The sequence below is a fragment of the Scyliorhinus torazame genome, chromosome 10 (assembly GCF_047496885.1).
Source record: "Scyliorhinus torazame isolate Kashiwa2021f chromosome 10, sScyTor2.1, whole genome shotgun sequence".
Classification (NCBI taxonomy): domain Eukaryota; kingdom Metazoa; phylum Chordata; class Chondrichthyes; order Carcharhiniformes; family Scyliorhinidae; genus Scyliorhinus; species Scyliorhinus torazame.
The window spans coordinates 6,002,749-6,026,071 of record NC_092716.1 but is presented as its reverse complement, the minus strand read 5'-3'; the positions used below and the strand labels follow the sequence as shown (position 1 = coordinate 6,026,071).

The window sequence follows — 23,323 nt, the reverse complement described above, 5'->3', positions numbered from 1 at the left end:
TTCAGTGAGCTGCTGTGAACAGTATTATTGCCTCCACACTCCCAATCTCCCCAACAGAGACAGTGAAAGAAAGAAATTGCATTGCAGTAGCATTGCTCACAACCTCAGCACTCCTCAATGTGTTTGACACCCAGTGAAGCACCTTTGAAGTGTAGCCACCGCAGTGTGTGGGGAATATATTGGGTAATAATCATCTTCACCGTCCACTCCTAACACTTTGGCTCAATGGGTAACACTCACCTCTGAGTCACACCGCTGGAGGGACTGGACGTTGTGTGCTGCGAGGTGGGTGATTGGGAATCATCGCTGGCGAATGGGAATGGGGGATGTGGGGGATACAGTGGCACAGTGGTCAGCACTGTTGCTTCCCAGCACCAGGGTCCCAGGTTCGATTCCCGGCTTGGGTCACTGTCTGTGCGGAGTCTGCACGTTCTCCCCGTGTCTGCGTGGGTTTCCTCCGGGTGCTCCGGTTTCCTCCCACAAGTCCCGAAAGACATCCTGTTAGATGAATTGGACATTCTGAATTCTCCCTCTGTGTACCCGAACAGGCGACGGAATGTGGCGACTAGGGGCTTTTCACAGCAACTTCATTGCAGTGGATTTTTTAAAATTTAGAATACCCAACTATATATTTTTCCAATTAAGGGGCAATTTAGTGTGGCCAATCCACCTACCCTGCACATCTTTGGGTTGTGGGGGTGAAACCCACTCAGACATGGGGAGAATGTGCAAACTCCACACGGACAGTGACCCAGGGCCAGGATTTGAACCCGGGTCCTCAGTGCCGCAGTCCCAGTGCTAACCACTGCGCCACATGCTGCCCATTCATTGCAGTGTTTACGTAAGCCTACTTGTGACAATAAAGATGATTATTATTATTATAGGTAATGGGGAAAGAGGCTGCGTGCAGGGATTGGAGGATTGCAGTCAGGTGTGTAGTCTCACGGGGTCGCTGTGATAGAACATAGAACATAGAACATTACAGCGCAGTACAGGCCCTTCGGCCCTCGATGTTGCGCCAACCTGTGAAACCACTCTAAAGCCCATCTACACTATTCCCTTATCGTCCATATGTCTATCCAATGACCATTTGAATGCCCTTAGTGTTGGCGAGTCCACTACTGTTGCAGGCAGGGCATTCCACGCCCTTACTAATCTGAGTAAAGAACCTACCTCTGACATCTGTCCTATATCTATCTCCCCTCAATTTAAAGCTATGTCCCCTCGTGCTAGACATCACCATCCGAGGAAAAAGGCTCTCACTGTCCACCCTATCTAATCCTCTGATCATCTTGTATGCCTCAATTAAGTCACCTCTTAACCTTCTTCTCTCCAACGAAAACAGCCGCAAGTCCCTCAGCCTTTCCTCATAAGATCTTCCCTCCATACCATGGCAAGAGTTATATCTGGGGGACAGGCAATTATGATGCGATGAGGCAAGACTTAGGATGCATCGGATGGAGAGGAAAACTGCAGGGGATGGGCACAATGGAAATGTGGAGCTTGTTCAAGGAACAGCTACTGCGTGTCCTTGATAAGTATGTGCCTGTCAGGCAGGGAGGAAGTGGTCGAGCAAGGGAACCATGGTTTACTAAAGCAGTCGAAACACTTGTCAAGAGGGAGAAGGAGGCTTATGTAAAGATGAGACATGAAGGTTCAGTTAGGGCGCTCGAGAGTTACAAGTTAGCTGGGAAGGACCTAAATAGAGAGCTAAGAAGAGCCAGGCGGGGACATGAGAAGTCTTTGGCAGGTAGGATCAAGGATAACCCTAAAGCTTTCTATAGATACGTCAGGAATAAACGAATGACTCGGGTAAGAGTAGGGCCAGTCAAGGACAGGAGTGGGAAGTTGATAACCAGCAGCTGCTGCTCAACCTGGCACGGGAGCCAGCACCCAATCCGGAGAGATCTCCAGCACTGGGAAGTCATGAATGTCATAATATACACCAGTCTATCATGGTGCAGACACACACACTGATGGACACACAGCAAGACCAATCAACACACACAACACTGCAGCCAATCACCAGTCAGAGCACATTCACTATAAAGACAGAGGGCATCAGTTTTCCCGCTCATTCGGGATGCAGCCTCTCAGAAGGACAGAGCTTACAGCTTACAGCACAGATCTTCACCATGTGCTGAGTGCATAGACTGGTTAGGACAGGCATAGGTCTCTAGTTTAATCTAACATCGTGTTAACCCACAGTGAGAGTGTGTTCAACAGTTTCTAGCTTAATAAAATAGTGTTGCACTATTTTAAGTGTTGGTGGCCTGTCTGTGTTCCACGGATCCAGAGCACCCAACACATCAATGAGGATCGTTTCTGGAACATTGAGGCGACTCAGCTCAACTGGCTTCCTGTGCTTGCACACATTGAACCTCCTGCTGTCCCCATTGAAAACATCCTCCTCAAAGAACACCATCGTTGGCAGCTAATGAGCCACTCCCACTGTACCTCAAATAAACTGAGTTCCCGTGGCCTTGACTGGAACACACTCCACACCGCGATGCCAGCCCCACCACGCGCTGGACATTTCCTGGTTAATTGCATCGTCCACAACCTGGTCACTGACTCGAGTGGTCACAGGTTTCAACATTCCAGGAATTCTCACACCCGTAAATTCTGGCCAGGGAAGGCGAGTGCTCCACAAGTGGGACATGGACAACAGTTTAAATTCTGACTGTGGCCATCCCAGGTCAGACCACCGTCCATGTACTGAACTCCTGCCCTGGTGGCATGCCCGCCATTCACGATGCATCAGCTGAAACCACTGAATGGGGCTGTCACCATCAACGCCTGACTTGAACCGTGTCCCCAGCTCTGCAGCTAAAGGTTAGCTGGAGTTGCGAATACGGTGTAATCCCCGGCATTTGCTGCAGGCAGTTGCTGCCTTGGGCTCAGGGCTCGGAGCAGGGAGTGCCGAATATGTGCGTGATTCAGAGACACACAGTCTGATGACACATCTCCGGCACCAGTCTGACTGGCCTTCTAAATTCGCCGAGAATTCTCAGGAGCAAATGCTTCCCCTTGTCTCCAGGCACAGGAGAGAGCCAAGACATTGGACAGTGAGCATTGAAAGCACAACTGTACAGTGCCCACCCAGAGAGTGGTGAGGAGTGCAGAGAGCCCAACTAGAGGGGGAAACAACACAATACACTACCAACCTCAACGTCCAACTCAGCCCCTCGAGCCGGTCTGCATTTTAACAAGATGTGATTGTAGCCTCCATTCCTGTCGAACCCTGATAAACTTTGACCCCTTTGTTAGTCAACATTCTACCAAACTCAGTCTAAAACTAGAGTCAATGACTCTGCCTCTATCACACTGAGGACGAGCTCACAACTCCCTGAAAAAGAGCTTCTTTTTCTCAAATCTGTTATGTTCTAGTACTGTGACGATGATTGAGTCGGTGTAGAAAAGAATATCTAGTTCTAGACTAGTCGAATTTATTATTGTACAACAAACCGTGGGTTGGAAATTAATGCGAACGAACTGGAACAATCACAAAACACAACTAACCACAACAAACTCTCCAACAGACTCCCCCTCGGTTAGTGTCACATGGTATGACTTGCCTGCCACCTAGTGGTTGGAGGCCAAACATATTTACATGTACGATTGCTCATGCATATCACTAAAAAAATCCATCTTCAAGGAGAGACACCTATTTAAACTGGGTCCCCCTAGTTCCATACCCCCCCCCCACCCCCCACACACAAGGGGTAACATCCTTTCAGCATCTAACCTGTTCGGTCCCTTCAGGATTTGTAGGTTTCAATGAGATCACCTCTCATTATGCTAAACTCTACTGGATACAGGCTCAGCCTGTGCAACCCTTCCCCAGGACGTAACCACCGCCCCCCTCTGCTGCCGCACCCACCCCACCCCCAGCCCACAAATCCCAGGAATCGTGAATGAACTTCCTCTGAGTACCAACACCCTGGACAACTGTTGCAAAACATCTCACTTTAATATCCCATTCCCCTCGCAATAAATACCAACATTCTATTTACCTTCCCAATCACTTGCTGTGCCTAGGTACTAATGTTTTATGATTAATGTACCAGGACACCCATGTAGTCAGCAGGAAGGGTGGAAGCAGAATAGTTACAGTATGAAGGGAGTCCCACCGCGCTGGTCGGGGGCCGTTGACAGCGCCCCCCCTCCGGCGACTCTCTGGGCCCCGATGGGCCGAGCGGCCGTCCATTTTTGACTAGTCCCGCCGGCGTGCGTTACTCAGGTCCCACACGGCGGGAGCTGGCAGGTGGGTATGCGTGGGCGGTCCTCGGGGGGGGGGGGGGGGGGGGGGGGGGTCCGACCACCGACCTGCGGGCGGGCTTGTTCCATGGGGGCACTTCTTCCTTCCACGCCGGACTCCTGTAGGGCTCAGCCGTGGCCGGCGCGGAGAAGAGAACACCCCGCGCATGCGCCAAAATACGTTGGCCGGTTGTGCATGCGCGGAATCACGCCGGAAGTTCCGTGCATGGGCGAACTTGCGCCGTCCCTCCGGCGCCGGCTGGAGCAGCGCCAACCCCTCCGCCGTCCACCCAGCCCCCGAAAGTGCGGAGAATTCCAAACTTTCGGGGGCTGTTGACACCGGAGTGGTTGCCGCCGGTTCCCCCGCTGGCGTGGGGACTTAGTCCCCAGAAGAGAGATTCCCGGCCCACGTTTCTCACTGGGGGACAGTTCCTGAAGGTGCTGACTCTCATGACACAATGGCAGGAGAGAGGTTTCCAGGGGGTGGGGCTCCCAGGTATCTGCTGCTCTTGTCGTTCTAGATGGTTGTGGTCGTGGGTTTGGAAGGTGCTGCCTAAGGAACTTTGGTGAATTACAGCAGTGCATCTTGTAGGTGGTACACACGGCTGCCACTGTTCATCGGTGGTGGAGGGATTGAATGTTTGTGGAAGATGGAGCAATCAAGCGGGCTGGATAGTGTTGAGCTTCTTGAGTGTTGTTGGAGCTGCGCTCATCCAGGCAAGTGGAGAGTATTCCATCGCACTCCTGACTTGTGCCTTGTAGATGGTGGACAGGCTCTGGGGGGGGGGGGGGGGGGGGGGTCAGGAGGTGAGTTACTTGCTGTAGGATTCTTAGCCTTTGACCTGCCCTGGTAGCCACAGTATTAATGTGGCTGGGTCCAGTTCAGTTTCTGATCAATGGTAACCCCCAGGATGTTGATTGTGGGGGATTCAGCGATGGTAATGCCATCGAATGTCAAGGGGCGGTGGTTAGATTCTCTCTTGTTGGAGATGGTCATTGCCTGACACTAGTGTGGTGCGAATGTAACTTGCCACTTGTCAGCCCCGAGCCTGGATATTGTCCAGGTCTTGCTGCATTTGGACACGGACTGCTTCAGTATCTGAGGAGTCACGAATGGTGCTGAACATTGTGCAGTCATCAGCGAACATCCCCACTTCTAACCTTATGATGGAAGGGAGGTCATTGAGGAAGCAGCTGAAGATGGTTGGGCCTAGGACACTCCCCTGAGGAACTGGGTGTCGTGGAGTAATGTCCTGGGGCTGAGATGATTGATCGCCAACCACCACAACCATCTTCCTCTGTGCCGGGTATGAGTCTGTGGTTCGTAACAGTGCTGACTCCCTCTGGGGTACAGTTCCTGAAGGTGGTGAATGTCACCAGATTTAGCGTTCCATTGGTGTTTTTAGTTAGTTGCGGTTCTTAGCCAAAATGCCATCCTGTTTGTCATTGAGTAATTCAATCTCTCCAACCCAGCCAATGCCTTCCCCTAGCCCCTGACAAGGTCACAAACAGTAGCTGTTAATATTGTAACCAAGGTACCCGATGCTTCTCTATTTTCCCAGTATTGTTTGCTGAGTTTAACGCACTATCCTCCTCGCCCAGCACTATGTGGTGGACCTCAACCTTAAACCAGAGCTGAGTCACACTATTCCACTCCAATGGGGAACGTCACAGTCAGATCCAACCCTGTTCATATACAATGGGAGGGAAGACCCACTCACTGAGAGTTCCAAAAGCAACGTTGTCTGACCAGCAACCACCCCCCCCCCCTCCCTGAATCCAACAGCAGTAGAGACTGCAGGAATGTGGATTCAGGAACACTGGATCGAACAACTGGATGAGGTTCTTATTGGCATGGCTCAGATTTTCAGAGAACTCAGATTTTTTGTAAATTCGGAAACTGCCGCTGAGCGAATGATGTAATGGTGCTGCTGTCCCATCTGCAGGAGAGGTGAACAAACGCCTTCCTTCACTGGCTCAAAGGTTGGTCTGGGAGAAATGGGTTCGAATTCATGGGTCATGGGGCACCAGTACTGGGGAAGGAGGGAGCTGTTCCGCTGGGACGGTCTTCACCTGAATCAAGCTGGGACCAGAGTCCTGGCGAATCGCATAACTAGGGTTGTAGAGGGGGCTTTAAACTGAATAGTGGTGGTGGGGGGGGGGGGGGGTGGGGGGGGGGGGGTGGCGTTGGCGGCGTGGGGGGGGGGGGTGGGGTGGTTGGGGGTTGGTGGGTGGGGGGGTTCGATTATATGGAAAATTAAAAAATCAAAGTTGCAGAAGAAAGTAGGTGTGCAGGTTAATGGTCAGGTGAATTGTTACCAGAAAATAATAGGAAGAGACAGAACGTGTGAAAGTAACATTGCATCAAGGAATCAGACGAGAACAGGGAGATTTGATAATAGAAGAAACTTAAGGCTTTGTGTCTGAATTCACAAAGCATTTAGAACACAATGAATGAGCTCCCACCACAAACAGAGACAAAGGGGTGTGATTTGGTGGTAATTACTGATACATGGTTACAAGGAGACCAGTGAATTGACTATCCAAGGGTACTCAGTATTTCAGACGGATAGACAGAAAGGTAAAGGAGGTGATGTAGCTTTGCTGGTAAAGGAAGGGATCAGTGCCGGAGTGAGAGACGATTTAGGTGCTGGAGATCAAGATGTGGAATCACTTTGGGTAGAAATAAGAAATAGCAAATGAAAGAAGTCCCTGGTTGGAGTAATCTATAGATCCCCAAACAGTAATTGCACAGTGGGGCACAGTATAAACCAGGAAATATTGGAGGCTTGTAAGAAATGTATGGAAATAATCATGGATGATTTTAATATGCATATAGACTGGATTAATCAAATTGGCAAGGGTATCCTCGAGGGAGGGTTCATTGAATATGTTGTGGAACCAACCAGGGAGCAGGCTAATCTGGATTTGGTATTGTGTAATGAGGAGGGATTAATTAAGATCTCATAGTTAAGGATTCTCTAGGGAAGAGTGATCATAGCATAATAAAATTCCAAATTCAGTTTGAAGGCAAGAAACTAGAGTCCCACACCAGCGTTCTGAAGTTAAACAAAAGCAATTAAATCAGCACGGGGATAGATTTGGCTCTAGTGGACTTGGCAGGAAAACTAAATGGGAAGGTGAGCAGTGACAGTTGTTTAAAGGAGATACTAAATTCCCCCCAACTAAAATATATTCCAGAGAGGAAGAAAGATTGCCAAAGGAGACTAAACATCCATGGTTAAGCAAGGAAGTTATAAATAACATAAAGATAAAAAGTAAGACATACCATATCGCAAAGGACAGTGGCAGGCTGGAAGGTTGGTAAACGTTTAAAGATCAACAAAGGGTTACTATAAAAGTAATAAAAAGAGCAAACGTAAATTATGAAAGAAAACTAGCGCAAAACATAAAAAAGAATTGCAAAAGCTTCTATAAATACATAAAAGGCAAGAGAGTAGCTAAAGTGAATGTTGGTCCCTTGGTGGATGAGACTGGGGAGTTAATTGTGGGAAACACAGAAACGGCGGAAATGCTGCATTAATACTTTGCCACAGTTTTCACAGTGGAGGACACTAGTACCATCCCAATAGTAACAGGTGACACAGAGGTAATAGAAAGGGCAGAACTTAGAACAATTATCATCAATAGGGAAAAAGTAAAGAGCAAATGATTGGAATTGAGGGCAGACAAGTCCCCAGGGCCCGATGACGTACATCCCAGAGTGTTAAAGAAAGTGGCAGCGGTGATAGTGCATCCATTGATTACAATATTCCAAAATTCCCTGGATGCGGGAAAGGTTCCAGTGGATTGGAAAAATGCTAATGTGTCACCCTTATTCAAAACGGGAGGGAAGCAGAAAGTAGGAAACTATCGACCAGTTGGTTTAACATCTGTCATTGGTAAATTGTTTAGAATCCACTATTAAGAAAATAGTAATGCGCCATTTGGAAAGTCAGAAAGCATCCATCAGAGTCAACATGGTTCTAGCAAGGGGAAAATCATGTTTGACTTTTAAGATGCAACAAGTTGATAATGGGGATCCCTGTAGTCCTTCCAGGAGGCATTTGATAAGGTGCCGCACAAAAAGTTAACATACAAGGTAAGATCACGTGACATTGTGGGTAATTTATTAGCGTAGATAGAGGGACTGGCTAACTGGACAGAAGGCAGAGAGTTGGGATAAATGGGCCTCCTTTCTGGATGGCAAGATGTAACTAGTGGGATTGCCACAGGGCTCAGTCCTCGAGCCCCCAACTATTTACTAATGACTAGGATACAGGGATGGAAGGTTCTATAGCCAAATTTGCAGTTGACACTAAAAAAGATGGGATAGTAAGTTGCAATGAAGAAATAAGACATTTACAAATATATATAGATAGTTTAGGTGAGTTGTCCAAAGACTGGCAGATGGAATTGAGCTTGGAGGTTTCCATTTTGGTCGGAAGAATGGAAAGGCAACTTACTATCCAAATGGAGAGAAATGTCAGTGCTGCAGTGCCGAGAAGGGACACAGAGGGTGTCCTCGTGCATGAATTACAGAAAACAAACATGCCGGTTCAGCAGGCAGGAAGGAAGGCAAATGGAATTTTGGCCTTTCCAGCTGAAGGAACAGAGTATAAAAGTAGGGAAGTGTTGCTGCAACTGTACAAGTCATTGGTGAGACCGCACTGGGGAACTGTGTACAGTTTTGGTGCCCTTATTTGAGGAGGGATGTAGTTACATTGGAGGCAGTTCAGAGAAGGCTCACTCGGTTGATTCCAGAGATGAGGGCTTTGCCGAGTGAAGATAGATTGAGCGGTTTAGGCCGATACTCTCTGGAGTTTAGAAGAATGAGATGGAACCTAATTGTGGTTCATAAGGATGATAAAAGGTGTTGATAAAGTGGACATGGAGCAGGTGCTTCCTCTTGTGGACATTCTAGAACGAGGGGTCATCGTCTCAGGATGAGGGGTGGCAGATTTAAAACCGAGATGGGGAGAAATCACTTCTCCCAAAGGGTGGGGAATCTGTGGCATTCACTGCCCCAGAGTGCGGTGGATGCCGGGACAGTGAGTAAATTTAAGGAGATAGACAGATTTCTGATGAGTAATGGGGGTTGAGGGCGGCATGTGGCGCAGTGGTTAGCACTGGGACTGCAGCGCCGAGGACCCGGGTTCGAATCTTGGCCTTGGGTCACTGTCCGTGTGGAGTTTGCACATTCTCCCCGTGTCTGCGTGGGTCTCACCCCCACAACCCAAAAATGTGCAGGGTAGGTGGATTGGCCACGCTAAATTGCCCCTTAATTGGAAAACAAATAATTGGGTATTCTAAATGTAAAAAAAAAGGTAATGGGGGTTGAAGGGTTATGGAGAACGGGCAGGACGGTGGAGTTGAGGCCAAGAGGAGATCAGCCAGGATCGTACTGATTGGTGGAGCGGCTCGAGGGGCTGAATGGTGGAGCGGCTCGAGGGGCTGAATGGTGGAGCGGCTCGAGGGGCTGAATGGCGGAGCGTGCTCGAGGGGCTGAATGGCGGAGCGTGCTCGAGGGGCTGAATGGCGGAGCGTACTCGAGGGGCTGAATGGCGGAGCCTGCTCGAGGGGCTGAATGGTGGAGCGGCTCGAGGGGCTGAATGGCGGAGCGTGCTCGAGGGGCTGAATGGCGGAGCGTGCTCGAGGGGCTGAATGGCCTCCTCCTGCTCCGAGTTCTTGGGCTAGATTCCCCATCCCGTCAGCTGCGTTTTCCGGCACGGCGTGCCCCCACTGGCAGCGGGATCCTCCATTCCAGCTGCCGGCCAATGGGGTTTCCCATTGTGGGCCACCCCAAGCTGTCGGGATACCCGTGGGAATGGATGTGCTGCCGGCGACGCGGAGTATCCCGCCGACGGAGAATCCTGCAGCTTACCTTTTCAGATTATCTGGTCGTTATCATACTGCGGTTTGTGTGATCTTGCTGTGCCGAATTCTCTGCCGTGTTTGCTGCATTATAATTGTTACACTTGAGAGGAGCTGTATCCAGTGTAAAATGTTTTGAGACATCGAGAGGTTATGAGAGGTACTATATAAATGCAAGACTTTCTCTTTTTAAAGACGAAGCAAGTTCAACTGTCCCCACCCCTCGCGGAAACCTTGCTCAATAAAAGCAGACCGTGACTCAAGGTGAAATGCAATAACACCGCACTGGAGTACAGGTGTCATGTGAAACCAGATGTTTCATAGGGAATATAACCCATGAGGTACCTGCACTGCTTACCAGCAGGCAACTTAAATCAATGCTTAATATATGAAGTGGTTTCCAAATATAGACTATTTTTTATTGCTTTATCCCCCTACACCTCCCCTCCCCCCACCAAAACACTGTCTTTCTTTGAAATTTTCTGGAACATAAAACAATCCCACCGACTTATTGTGCAAATGCACAAGGTGCAGAAAGAGTGCACCTGGCCGATGGTCCGTGCTGGTGTTAATACTCCACAACGTTTCCTCCCACTCTTCACCTCGTATCAACATGTCCTTTTATTCTTGTCTCCCTCATGTTCTCTCCCCTTGGGACCATCTCCCTATTTGTCCCAGCCACTCCCTGTAGGGACGACTTCCACATCCTCAGCACTCTCTGGATAAAGCAATTTCTCCCGAAATCCCTATTAGATTTAGAATGTAGAATACAGGAATTCCTATAGTGCAGGATGAGGCCATTCTGCCCGGTCTGTACCGACCCTCTGAAAGGCTCTGAGGCTCAGTTTGGGTTCTGCCAGGGTCACTCAGCTCCTGACCTCATCATAGCCTTGGGTCAATCATGGACAAGAGAGCTGGAGTCCAGCGGTGAGGTGAGAGTAACAGTCCTTAATCCCCATAACCCCATTTGGACACTAAGGGCAATTTAGCGCGGCCAATCCACCTAACCTGCACATCTTTGGACTGTGGGAGGAAACCCACGCACACACTGGGAGAACGTGCAGACTCCGCACAGACAGTGACCCAAGCCGGAATCAAACCTGGGACCCTGGAGCTAACCACTGTGCTCCCGTGCTGGGGGTTCCCCTCCAAGTCACTCACCCCCCTGACTGGGAAATATATCGGCCGTTCCTTCACTGTCGCTGGGGCAATATCCTGGAACTCCCTCCCTGACAGCACTGTGGGTGTACCTACACCTCAGGGACTGCAGCGGTTCAGGAAGGCAGCTCACCCCCACCTTCTCGAGGGCAATTGGGGATCGCAATAAATGATGGCTTCTCCAGCGGAGCCCACATCCCGTGAATTAACAAAGGGAGGGATTTTCTGCTGCCGTCACTGTCACGGCCGGAAAACCTGCGGGAAGGGGGGCGCTGCCGGCGGGAAGGGGGGCGCTGCCGGCGGGAAGGGGGGCGCTGCCGGCGGGAAGGGGTGCGCTGCCGGCGGGAAGGGGTGCGCTGCCGGCGGGAAGGGGTGCGCTGCCGGCGGGAAGGGGCGCGCTGCCGGCGGGAAGGGGTGCGCTGCCGGCGGGAAGGGGGCGCTGCCGGCGGGAAGGGGGCGCTGCCGGCGGGAAGGGGGGCGCTGCCGGCGGGAAGGGGCGCGCTGCCGGCGGGAAGGGGTGCGCTGCCGGCGGGAAGCAGAGAATTCCAGCAGCATGAATGTCCGGATTCCAACGAAACAAGATCCCGGGAGCAGGGGGCGAGGGTTTACCAAATGACAATGTTTGGAAACTGGGTTAACATCAAATACACCCAGAGTAAGTTCAACGTACGATGGGAGAGCAAAGCTCCCGCTGCACGGGACCATCAATAGGCCAAGCTCAGAGCAAGACTCAAGTGTACAGATTTCACAATCAACATTTCCCACTGATGCTCATCAATGCTCAGCGACATCACTCAATGTGTGGTGACCTGTGGAATCTCCTTCCACAGGTGGCTGTGGAGGGCTCGATGGGCTGAATGGCCTCTATCTGCACTGGCGGGATTGTGTGATGACTCGTCACTGAATATTCATTTAAAAAATGATTGAAGGCATTTTAAATATACGCATAATCACAAAAATACAAAAGCCAACCAGGGAACAGAGAACAAACCCCGTCCTACCGGCCCTCCCCCAACCAACGCCCCTCACTCACCCCCCCCCCCCCCCGCCACCCCCCCCTCCCTATCCCAACCCCCCTTCCCCCATCCAAACAAAAAATAAAACAATAATCCCCCCGCCACTGATGTCTCTATACGCCTTAACGATAAACAGCTTCCACCTCGAGGCGAACCCGCCCCCCACCCTTTCCAAATGCAGACACTCTGTCAAATCGCTCTCCCACACCCCCACCTTCAGCAGCTCCGGGTCCAGCACAACACAATCCATCTCCGGGATAGCAGGGCGGCAGAGGTCACCACGTCAACCTCTCTTCCCACCTGTACTCCCGGACCTCCGACACACCAAATAATAATAATCGCTTATTGTCACGAGTAGGCTTCAATGACGTTACTGTGAAAAGCCCCTAGTTGCCATATTCCGGCACCTGTTCGGGGAGGCTGGAACGGGAATTGAACCCGCGCTGCTGGCCTTGTTCTGCATCACAAGACAGCTGTCTAGCCCACTGAGCTAAACCAGCCCCACTGGTTTATATATTGCCACCTCCGGACTCGGAACTACCTCCTACCCCCAAAATCTTTGACATTACACCCAAAAATCCCTTCCAAACTCCCCCAACCTCGGACATGCCGAAACAGAAGCACATGATTTGTCACCCCCCCCCCCCGCACCCCCCCACACACCGCCCACACCTACCCACCCCCCCCCCACCCCCCCGCCCCCCACACCTACCCCCACCCGCCCCCCCCACACCGCCCACACCTATCCCCCCCCCCGCCCACCCCCCACACCGCCCACACCTATTCCCCCCCCCCCGGCCCGCACACCGCCCCCCCTCCCCCGCCCCCGGCCTGCACACCGCCCACACCTATCCCCCCCCCCCCACCCACCCCCACACCGCCCACACCTATCCCCCCCCCCGCCCACCCCCACACCGCCCACACCTATTCCCCCCCCCTGGCCCGCACACCGCCCACACCTATCCCCCCCCACACACACCGCCCACACCTATCCCCCCTACACACACACCGCCTACACCTATCTTCCCCCCCCCCCCCCCCCGGCCCGCACACCGCCCACACCTATCCCCCCCCCCCCCCCGGCTCGCACACCGCCCACACCTATCCCCCCCCCCGGCCCGCACACCGCCCACACCCCTTCCCCCCCCCCCGGCCCGCACACCGCCCACACCCCTCCCCCCCCCGGCCCGCACACCGCCCACACCCCTCCCCCCCCCCCCGGCTCGCCCATCGCCCACACCCCTCCCCCCCCCGGCCCGCACACCGCCCACACCCCTCCCCCCCCGGCCCGCACACACCCCTCCCCCCCGGCTCGCACACCGCCCACACCCCTCCCCCCCCCGGCCCGCACACCGCCCACACCCCTCCCCCCCCCCCCCGGCTCGCCCACACACCCCCCCCCCGGCCCGCACACCGCCCACACCCCTCCCCCCCCGGCCCGCACACCGCCCACACCTATCCCCCCCCACACACACACCGCCCACACCTATCCCCCCCCCCACACACACACCGCCTACACCTATCCTCCCCCCCCCCCGGCCTGCACACCGCCACCCCCCCTCCCCCGCCCCCGGCCTGCACACCGCCCACACCCCTCCCCCCCGGCCCGCACACCGCCCACACCCCTCCCCCCCCGGCCCGCACACCGCACACACCCCCTCCCCCCCCGGCTCGCACACCGCCCCACACCCCTCCCCCCCCCCGGCCCGCCCACACCCCTCCCCCCCCCCGGCCCGCCCACACCCCTCCCCCCCCCCGGCCCGCCCACACCCCTCCCCCCCCGGCCCGCACACCGCACACACCCCTCCCCCCGGCTCGCACACCGCACACACCCCTCCCCCCCGGCCCGCCCACACCCCTCCCCCCGGCCCGCACACACCCCTCCCCCCCGGCCCGCACACCGCCCACACCCCTCCCCCCCCCGGCTCGCACACCGCCCACACCCCTCCCCCCTCCGGCTCGCACACCGCCCACACCCCTCCCCCCCCGGCCCGCACACACCCCTCCCCCCCCGGCTCGCACACCGCCCACACCCCTCCCCCCCCGGCCCGCCCACACCCCTCCCCCCGGCTCGCACACCGCCCACACCCCTCCCCCCCCCGGCCCGCACACACCCCTCCCCCCCGGCCCGCACACCGCCCACACCCCCCCCCCCCGGCCCGCACACCGCCCACACCCCTCCCCCCCCCGGCTCGCACACCGCCCACACCCCTCCCCCCCCCCCCGCCCGCACACACCACTCCCCCCCCCGGCCCGCACACACCCCTCCCCCCCGGCCCGCACACCGCCCACACCCCTCCCCCCCCCGGCCCGCACACACCCCTCCCCCCCCGGCCCGCACACCGCCCACACCCCCCCCCCGGCCCGCACACCGCCCACACCCCTCCCCCCCCCCCGCCCGCACACACCCCTCCCCCCCCCGGCCCGCACACACCCCTCCCCCGGCCCGCACACCGCCCACACCCCTCCCCCCCCGGCCCGCACACCGCCCACACCCCTCCCCCCCCCCCCGCCCGCACACACCCCTCCCCCCCCGGCCCGCACACACCCCTCCCCCCCGGCCCGCACACCGCCCACACCCCTCCCCCCCGGCCCGCACACACCCCTCCCCCCCCCGGCCCGCACACACCCCTCCCCCCCCGGCCCGCACACCGCCCACACCCCTCCCCCCCGGCCCGCCCACACCCCTCCCCCCCGGCCCGCACACACCCCTCCCCCCCCGGCCCGCACACACCCCTCCCCCCCCCGGCCCACACACCGCCCACACCTATCCGCCCCCCCCCCGGCCCGCACACCGCCCACACCTATCCCCCCCCCCCCGGCCCGCACACCGCCCACACCTATCCCCCCCCCCCCCCGGCTCGCACACCGCCCACACCTATCCCCCCCCCCCGGCCCGCACACTGCCCACACCCCCCCCCGGCCCGCACACCGCCCATACCCCTCCCCCCCCCCCGGCTCGCACACCGCCCACACCCCTCCCCCCGGCCCGCACACCGCCCACACCCCTCCCCCCCCCCCGGCTCGCACACCGCCCACACCCCTCTCCCCCGGCCCGCACACCGCCCACACCCCTCCCCCCCCCCGGCTCGCCCACACACCCCCACCCCCCCGGCCCGCACACCGCCCACACCCCTCCCCCCCCCCGGCTCGCCCACACACCCCCACCCCCCCGGCCCGCACACCGCCCACACCCCTCCCCCCCCGGCCCGCACACCGCCCACACCCCTCCCCCCCGGCCCGCACACCGCCCACACCCCCCCCCCCGGCCCGCACACCGCCCACACCCCCCCCCCGGCCCGCACACACCCCTCCCCCCGGCCCGCACACACCCCTCCCCCCCGGCCCACACACCGCCCACACCCCTCCCCCCCGGCCCGCACACCGCCCACACCTATCCCCCCCCCCGTCCCGCACACCGCCCACACCTATCCCCCCCCCGTCCCGCACACCGCCCACACCTATCCCCCCCCCCCCCCGGCCCGCACACCGCCCACACGCCTCCCCCCCCCGGCCCGCACACCGCCCACACCTATCCCCCCCCCCGGCCCGCACACCGCCCACACCTATCCCCCCCCCCCGGCTCGCACACCGCCCACACCTATCCCCCCCCCCCCCCGGCCCGCACACCGCCCACACCCCTCCCCCCCCCGGCCCGCCCACCGCCCCACACCCCTCCCCCCCCCGGCTCGCACACCGCCCACACCCCTCCCCCCCCCCCGGCTCGCACACCGCCCACACCCCCCCCCCCCCGGCCCGCCCACCGCCCACACCTACCCCCCCCCCCCCCGGCCCGCACACCGCCCACACCTATCCCCCCCCCCCCGGCCCGCACACCGCCCACACCTGTCCCCCCCCCCCGGCCCGCACACCGCCCACACCTACCCCCCCCCCCGGCCCGCACACCGCCCACACCCCTCCCCCCCCCGGCTCGCACACCGCCCACACCTATCCCCCCCCCCCCGGCCCGCACACCGCCCACACCTATCCCCCCCCCCGGCCCGCACACCGCCCACACCTACCCCCCCCCCGGCCCGCACACCGCCCACACCCCTCCCCTCCCCGGCCCGCACACACCCCTCCCACCCCCCCCCCCCGGCCCGCACACCGCCCACACCCCTCCCCACCCCGGCTCGCACACCGCCCACACCTATCCCCCCCCCCGGCCCGCACACCGCCCACACCTACCCCCCCCCCCCCGGCCCGCACACCGCCCACACCCCTCCCCTCCCCGGCCCGCACACACCCCCCCCCCCCGGCCCGCACACCGCCCACACCCCTCCCCCCCCCCCCCGGCCCGCACACCGCACACACCCCTCCCCCCCCGGCCCGCACACCGCCCACACCCCTCCCCCCCCCGGCTCGCACACCGCACACACCCCCCCCCCCCCGGCCCGCCCACACCCCTCCCCTCCCCGGCTCGCACACCGCCCACACCCCTCCCCTCCCCGGCTCGCACACCGCCCACACCCCTCCCCCCCCCCCCCGGCCCGCCCACCGCCCACACCTACCCCCCCCCCCCCGGCCCGCACACCGCCCACACCCCCCCCCCCCCCCCCCGGCCCGCACACCGCCCACACCCCTCCCCCCCCCGGCTCGCACACCGCACACACACCCCCCCCCCGGCCCGCCCACACCCCTCCCCTCCCCGGCTCGCACACCGCCCACACCCCTCCCCCCCCCCCCGGCCCGCCCACCGCCCACACCTACCCCCACCCCCCGGCCCGCCCACCGCCCACACCTATCCCCCCCCCCGGCCCGCACACCGCCCACACCCCTTCCCCCCCCCGGCTCGCACACCGCCCACACCCCCCCCCAGCCCGCACACCCCCCCACACCCCTCCCCCCCCCGAATTGCTCTCTCTCCAAGAACACCCATCCCCGCCAAACTCATCCCAATAACCTTCCTAAAAAAGGACTTGGGAACAATAATCCGGAGGTTCTGGAATACAAGTAAAGGTTTCGGCAGCACCATCATCTTCACCCGACCCACCAGAGACAACGGCAGCACCTCTTAAGGTCCACCTTCATTCCCTCCACCAACCGCGCCAGGTTCAGCCTGAGCAGCTGGGCCCAACTCCGCCCCACCCGTATCCCAAGTTAGCGAAAACCCACCTTCACCGCCCGAAACGACAATTCCCCCAGCCTCCTCTCCCGTTGCCGAGCATTCATTGGGAACGCTTTCCTTTTCCCCTTATTCAGCTTGTAACCCGAAGGACAGCCAAACTCCCCCAGTATCCCCACGATCCTATCAAAGCCCCAAACCGGGTCTGAAATATACAACAGGAGATCCCCTGCACATACGGAAACTCCACTGCTCGACCCCCTCAACCCCGCTCACTCCCCTGCACTGCAGCCGCTGAGCGCTCCCTGCACCACCCCAAATCCACCCAGCATGGCGCGTGGTCAGGTCTAGCTCTACATTCTGTATGTTTCACCCCATGTCAATGGGCGCGATTCTCCCAAAACATTTCTAAGTTAATTTGTGGCGTGTTTTCCAGAATGACACGTAGGGCGTGATCCTCCAGCCACGCTGCGCTGGAAAAGCATCTCACTGCGGCGCAGTGTGGCCGGTGAAAGCCACGAGACTCGCTCCCGGGATCTAACCAGCTCGCAACGCCTCCGGGGATTCAACACAATCTCGCCAGACGTTGCAAGGAGAATCCAGCCCATAATGGGCGGGATCAATTTTCAGCAACTCTGCATTTTAGAGCGAGGCAGTAAGCCTCACTCTAATGTGCAGATCCCCGAGGTACCTGAGGCTTTGGGATTCAATCCCTTCGCCTCGGAGACCTCGGGAGAGCACTGTTTGGCAGGCTCTCCACAAACAGGGGCAGACAGAACGGCACTTGTGGGGGTCACTTTTCTGTATTAAATTTCATTGGCCATGTCTCCATCCATTCGCCTATCTCGAGTCTGTCCTCTCGAGTCTGTCCTCTCGAGTCTGTCCTCTCGAGTCTGTCCTCTCGAGTCTGTCCTCTCGAGTCTGTCCTCTCGAGTCTGTCCTCTCGAGTCTGTCCTCTCGAGTCTGTCCTCTCGAGTCTGTCCTCGCGAGTCTGTCCTCTCGAGTCTGTCCTCTCGAGTCTGTCCTCTCGAGTCTGTCCTCTCGAGTCTGTCCTCGCGAGTCTGTCCTCTCGAGTCTGTCCTCTCGAGTCTGTCCCAAACTTTATAGTTCACAGTATTTCCAAGTTTTGTATAATTTGCAAATTTTCAGGGCGGCAGGGTGGCGCAGTGGTTAGCACTACTGCTTCACGGTGCCAAGGGCCCAGTTTCGATCCCGGCTCCGGGTCACTGTCTGTGTGGAGTTTGCACATTCTCCCCGTGTCTGAGTGGGTCTCACCCCCACAACCCAGAAAAGGTAATTGGGTAAAGTTACAAAAGGAAAAAAAATAATTTGGAGATTTTGAAATTGTGTCCTGTACACCCAAGTCTAGGTCATTAATTTAGATTAATGCAGTTTCAACACCAACCCCTGGGGAATTGCAAACGTATAACGCCCTCCAGTCTGAAAAACAACTGATCAGCTGATGAAAGGTCTCAGACCCGAAACGTTAGTTCTGTTTTTCAATACAGGTGCTGCCTGACCTACTGAGTATTTTCAGCATTTTCTGTTTTTAATCCAGCATCCAAAGTATTCTCCTTTTCATTATTCCCTGTTCGTTACCACCCAGCCAGCTCTGTATACATGAGGTTGACTTTACTCTGTGGGTTTTAACTTTGCTGACAAGTCTGTTGTGCAGCACTTTAGCAAACACCTTCTGGAAGTCTATGTACATCACATTAATAACATTACCCCATCATCCCTCTCTGTTATCCTGTCAGAAACCCAATCAAATTGTTGACATTTTGTCCAAGCTTTTCCTCATGCATTCATCGGAACAATCAGAATGTCTGGGGAAACAACAACTCATACTGTATGAGAAGAGAGTACTCATTGGTTGTCAAATGGACTCCTATTGGCAGAGACGTTGTCATGGAGAGTGCGCCAGTTAATGGTGACCGACAGTTAACTGCCAAGCATTGTTTGAAATTGAAACCAGGTAGCTAGAATCTGATTGGTCAATAACAATAATAATTGCTTATTGTCACAAGTAGGCTTCAATGAAGTTCCTGTGAAAAGCCCCTAGTCCCCACATTCCGGCGCCTACTCGGGGAGCTGGTCTTGCTCTGCATTACAAGCCAGCTGTTTAGCCCACTGTGCTAAACCAGCGCACAGTCTAGGGGTCCTTCCTGTTTATTCCTTTATTTTCCCTTTCTTTTATTTTTGCCATTATATTTTTGATCTATGGATGCTTTACGGGCAGATCTCTTTAAAGCAGCCTGTATCTTTAATTCAAACAGAAGGCTGTGCTGATTTAGACTGGTGGCTGCAGATTGACCGGCATCAGTGATAGATTTGGCTGATGGACAATGAATTGGCCTAAAAGGTTGTGCTCTGCCCAGTAACAGGTGGTGATTAAATCTGATTTCACTGGAATGTTTTCAGAGCAACAAGGTTCCAGCTTGGTTTCAGTTTGACCCCTGGCAGCTTAGAGAAAAGATCCACTCCTTCTCTCCTCCCCATTTCCCCCCAGAAAGCCTGGGTGAATCTATGTACAGGCTGGGTGCAGAACAGACCGACTCTCTCTAGTAAAAGGCAAAAGCAGAACCGACCAACTCTCTTTCCAGAAAGATAGTGGCCTGAAGGTGAACCGTGAGCTGAAAGGAATTATTGGTTAATTCGCTCATGTTGTGACTCTGGGGCAGGTTGGGCTGGAATTGACTGGGCGCTAGCCCAGGGTGTCATAACAATAGCCATTCGCTGGTTCATACCACAGGGCAATCACTTATATTATTTATCTGAAAAAGGCGCAATGTGCCTACATGTTCTTTCTGTTTGCAAAATACAGGGCTCTGTGTATTAATACATGTAGCTGCCAGTGAACATAAATGTGTCACACTGTGAGCCTGGCTGACAATCTTAAATTGATTGTTTGTGTAATTTTTAGCACACTGAGGAATATTTAACAAATGTTGTTCAATCGCGGAATCACACCTGATGTTGGGCATGGTGTTTCGGGTTTTGCAAGCACGGACTGGTTGGGCATAGTCTGTCATGTACTCCTGGGACGTGGTGTTTTATACGATCCATCTGTCAGTACGACCTACAGCATCACGCGGGCACTGAACTTCATAGACCACATTGCTCATTTGTGCGATAGGCAGAACGTATTATTGGCTTGACTGCAGCATCCTGTTAGTGGCGAATATCACTCGTGTTAGTACCACGTGGTAGCAGTGTGGAACCGCTAACTTCACCTGTTGCTCAAATTATTGAGATACCTTACTCTTCCGGGGTGATCTGACGTAGACCAAGCATTTTTCAGTGCCAAATGTCACAGCCTTAAGCCCATTCATGAGCTTGCGTGATTCACAGCACGTATTCATCCAATCAGGGCAGCCATTATATCACAGGATGTCTTTGATGTCATATTTCATCATTAAACTTGCAGAATGAGCAAATGGCTCGGGCCCTATTTACGAAGTTGGCGATAAGGCCAATCCTATAGCGCGTGGAACTGTAGGAATCACAACGTGCACATTGACCATTGAAGGTGGGTATGCGATAGATCATGGAGCCCAACAAAGATGTTTGACAGAACTGGGTCTAGAGAGGATCCCATGGGCAGCACGGTAGCACAGTGGATAGCACAATTGCTTCACAGCTCCAGGGTCCCAGGTGCAATTCCTGGCTTGGGTCACTGTCTGTGCGGAGTCTGCACGTCCTCCCCATGTGTGCGTGGGTTTCCTGCGGGTGCTCCGGTTTCCTCCCACAGTCCAAAGATGTGCAGGTTAGGTGGATTGGACATGTTAAATTGTCCTTAGTGTCCAAAATTGCCCTTAGTGTTGGGTGTGGTTACTGGGTTAAGGGGTTATGGGGATAGGGTGGAGGTGTGGGCTTCGGTAGGGTGCTCTTTCCAAGAGCCGGTGCAGACTCGATGGGCCGAATGGCCTCCTTCTGCACTGTAAATTCTATTTGGGCAAACATGGTGTCGTTAAAGCTGAACTTAACTGTACAGGTTGTGGAGTTCATAAGCTTAATGAATACAGATTCACACAATTGTGGGGGTCTAGATCGCTATAATAATAATCTTTATTGTCACAAGTTGGCTTACATTAACATGGCAACGAATTTACTGTGAAAATCCCCTAGTCGCCACATTCCGGTGCCTGTTTGGGTACACAGAGGGAGAATCCAGAATTTCCAATTCACCTAACAGCACGTCTTCCGGGACTTGTGGGAGGAAACCGGAGCACCCGGAGGAAACCCACACAGACACGGGGAGAACGTGCAGACTCCACACAGACAGTGACCCAAGCCGGGAATCGAACCCGGGTCCCGGTGCCGTGAAGCAACAGTGCCAACCACTGTGCTACCATGCTGCCCAAAATTAGGGATGAGCAATAGATGCTGATATAGCCAGCAATGCCAAAATTCCATGAGGCGATTTTTAAAAAAATTACAATTCTCCAATACTCGGAAACCACTCCTGTATCTATGGAGAATGGGAAGATCATGGCTACAATTTCCACCCTTATTTCCTTCAGTATCCTCAAATGCATTGCATCTGGTCCTGGTAACTTATCAATTTCAAGTGTAGGCAGTCTTTCTACAGCTCTCCTTTCTCCATTTAGCCCATCCTGTGTCTCAATTACACCCTTTTTCTTTGTGACTTCGACAGCACCTTTTTCAGGACAGGTGTAAAGTACTCATTTAGACTGCAGCCTCCATGCATAAATACCCTTTTTGGCCCATAGTCTTCCCCACTCCTCTAACTATTTATATGCCAATGGGAGACTTTTGGTTTCCCTCTTATCTTGGCTGCTAGTTTCTTCTCACACTCCCTCTTGCTTCTCTTACTTATGCATTTTCTCTCCTTTTGTATTCACTCATTTGTACTATCAGCCGTACACCCCCTTTCCTGCTACATCTTACTCACAATACCTTTTGTCACCACCGGGCTCCGTCTTTAAAGTCCTATCTTTTCCTTTTGTGGGAACATATCTTGACTGCACCCAAATCATTTCCGCTTTAAAGGCAGCCAGCTGCTGTCTTAAACTTTGCCTGTCAACCTTTGATTCAGGTTTACCTGGGCCAGGTCCATTCGCGCCACATTGAAATTGGTCCACCTGCCATCAATTCATTGTATTCTAATTTTACTTTATTTTTCTGCTCAAGTGCCTGGACTGGAACCTGCTACCCACTGAGCGATTGCTGACACCTCTAATTAATAATTCAATGCATAATCTCATCGATAATCCAAAACATAATCCAGTATGTAATCACATCATAGTTACAGCACTGAAATCAGCTCAGTTGGTCCATGTTCGTGTTTATTCTCCACAAGGCTCCTCCCATTTTTGCTGCCTCTCCCAATTAACATATTCTTCCATTTCTCATATGTTTCTCGAGATCCCCCTTAAATACATCCAGTTTCTCCCTGTGTTTGTAAAGTCCACATTCTCACCACTCTCTGGGTAAGAGGTTTCTGTCAAATTACCGACTGGATTTATTAATAAAAGGGTTGAGGTCTCCCGTCTACAGTTGGCAACATCGCCCCTTTGTTCTCCCAGTCAAACCTTTCCATAATCTTCAAAGGTCTTTATCATTGAGAAAAGAACTCCCACCTATTCAATCCATTTCCCCTCCAACTCACTCACCATCCTGACTTGGAAATATATCGGCCGTTCCTTCACTGTCGCTGGGGCAACATCCTGGAACTCCCTCGCTAACATCACAGTGGGTGCACCTACACCTCAGGGACTGCAGCGGTACAAGAAAAATAGAAAATAGGATCATGGCTGATCATCCAACTCAGTAACAAAGTCCCGAAACTCGTGCTTGTTAGGTGAATTGGACAGTCTGAATTCTCCCTCTGTGAACCCGAACAGGCGCCGGAATGTAGCGACAGCCTACTTGTGACAATAATAAAGACTATTATTATTATAAACCTTTGCTGCACTCCCTCTAGAGC

The 23,323-nt window shown here is 55.4% G+C and overlaps 1 protein-coding gene across 6 annotated transcripts in view; it reads right to left on the bottom strand.

Moving 5' to 3' along the window:
- Nucleotides 1–23,323, bottom strand: part of LOC140430323 (BTB/POZ domain-containing protein kctd15) — an 82,258-nt gene that overhangs the window by 42,949 nt on the left and 15,986 nt on the right. For 2 of the 6 annotated variants that reach the window (XM_072517766.1, XM_072517767.1), the window contains exon 2: nucleotides 23,010–23,112. The exons of 2 other annotated variants lie outside the window; for them this stretch is intronic. In XM_072517766.1, coding sequence (XP_072373867.1) covers nucleotides 23,010–23,112 — 103 coding nt within the window. Of the gene's footprint in view, nucleotides 1–7,549; nucleotides 7,568–10,144; nucleotides 10,163–23,009; nucleotides 23,113–23,323 lie in introns of those variants that run through there. 2 more of the 6 variants (XM_072517771.1, XM_072517769.1) reach the window with 2 other exon arrangements.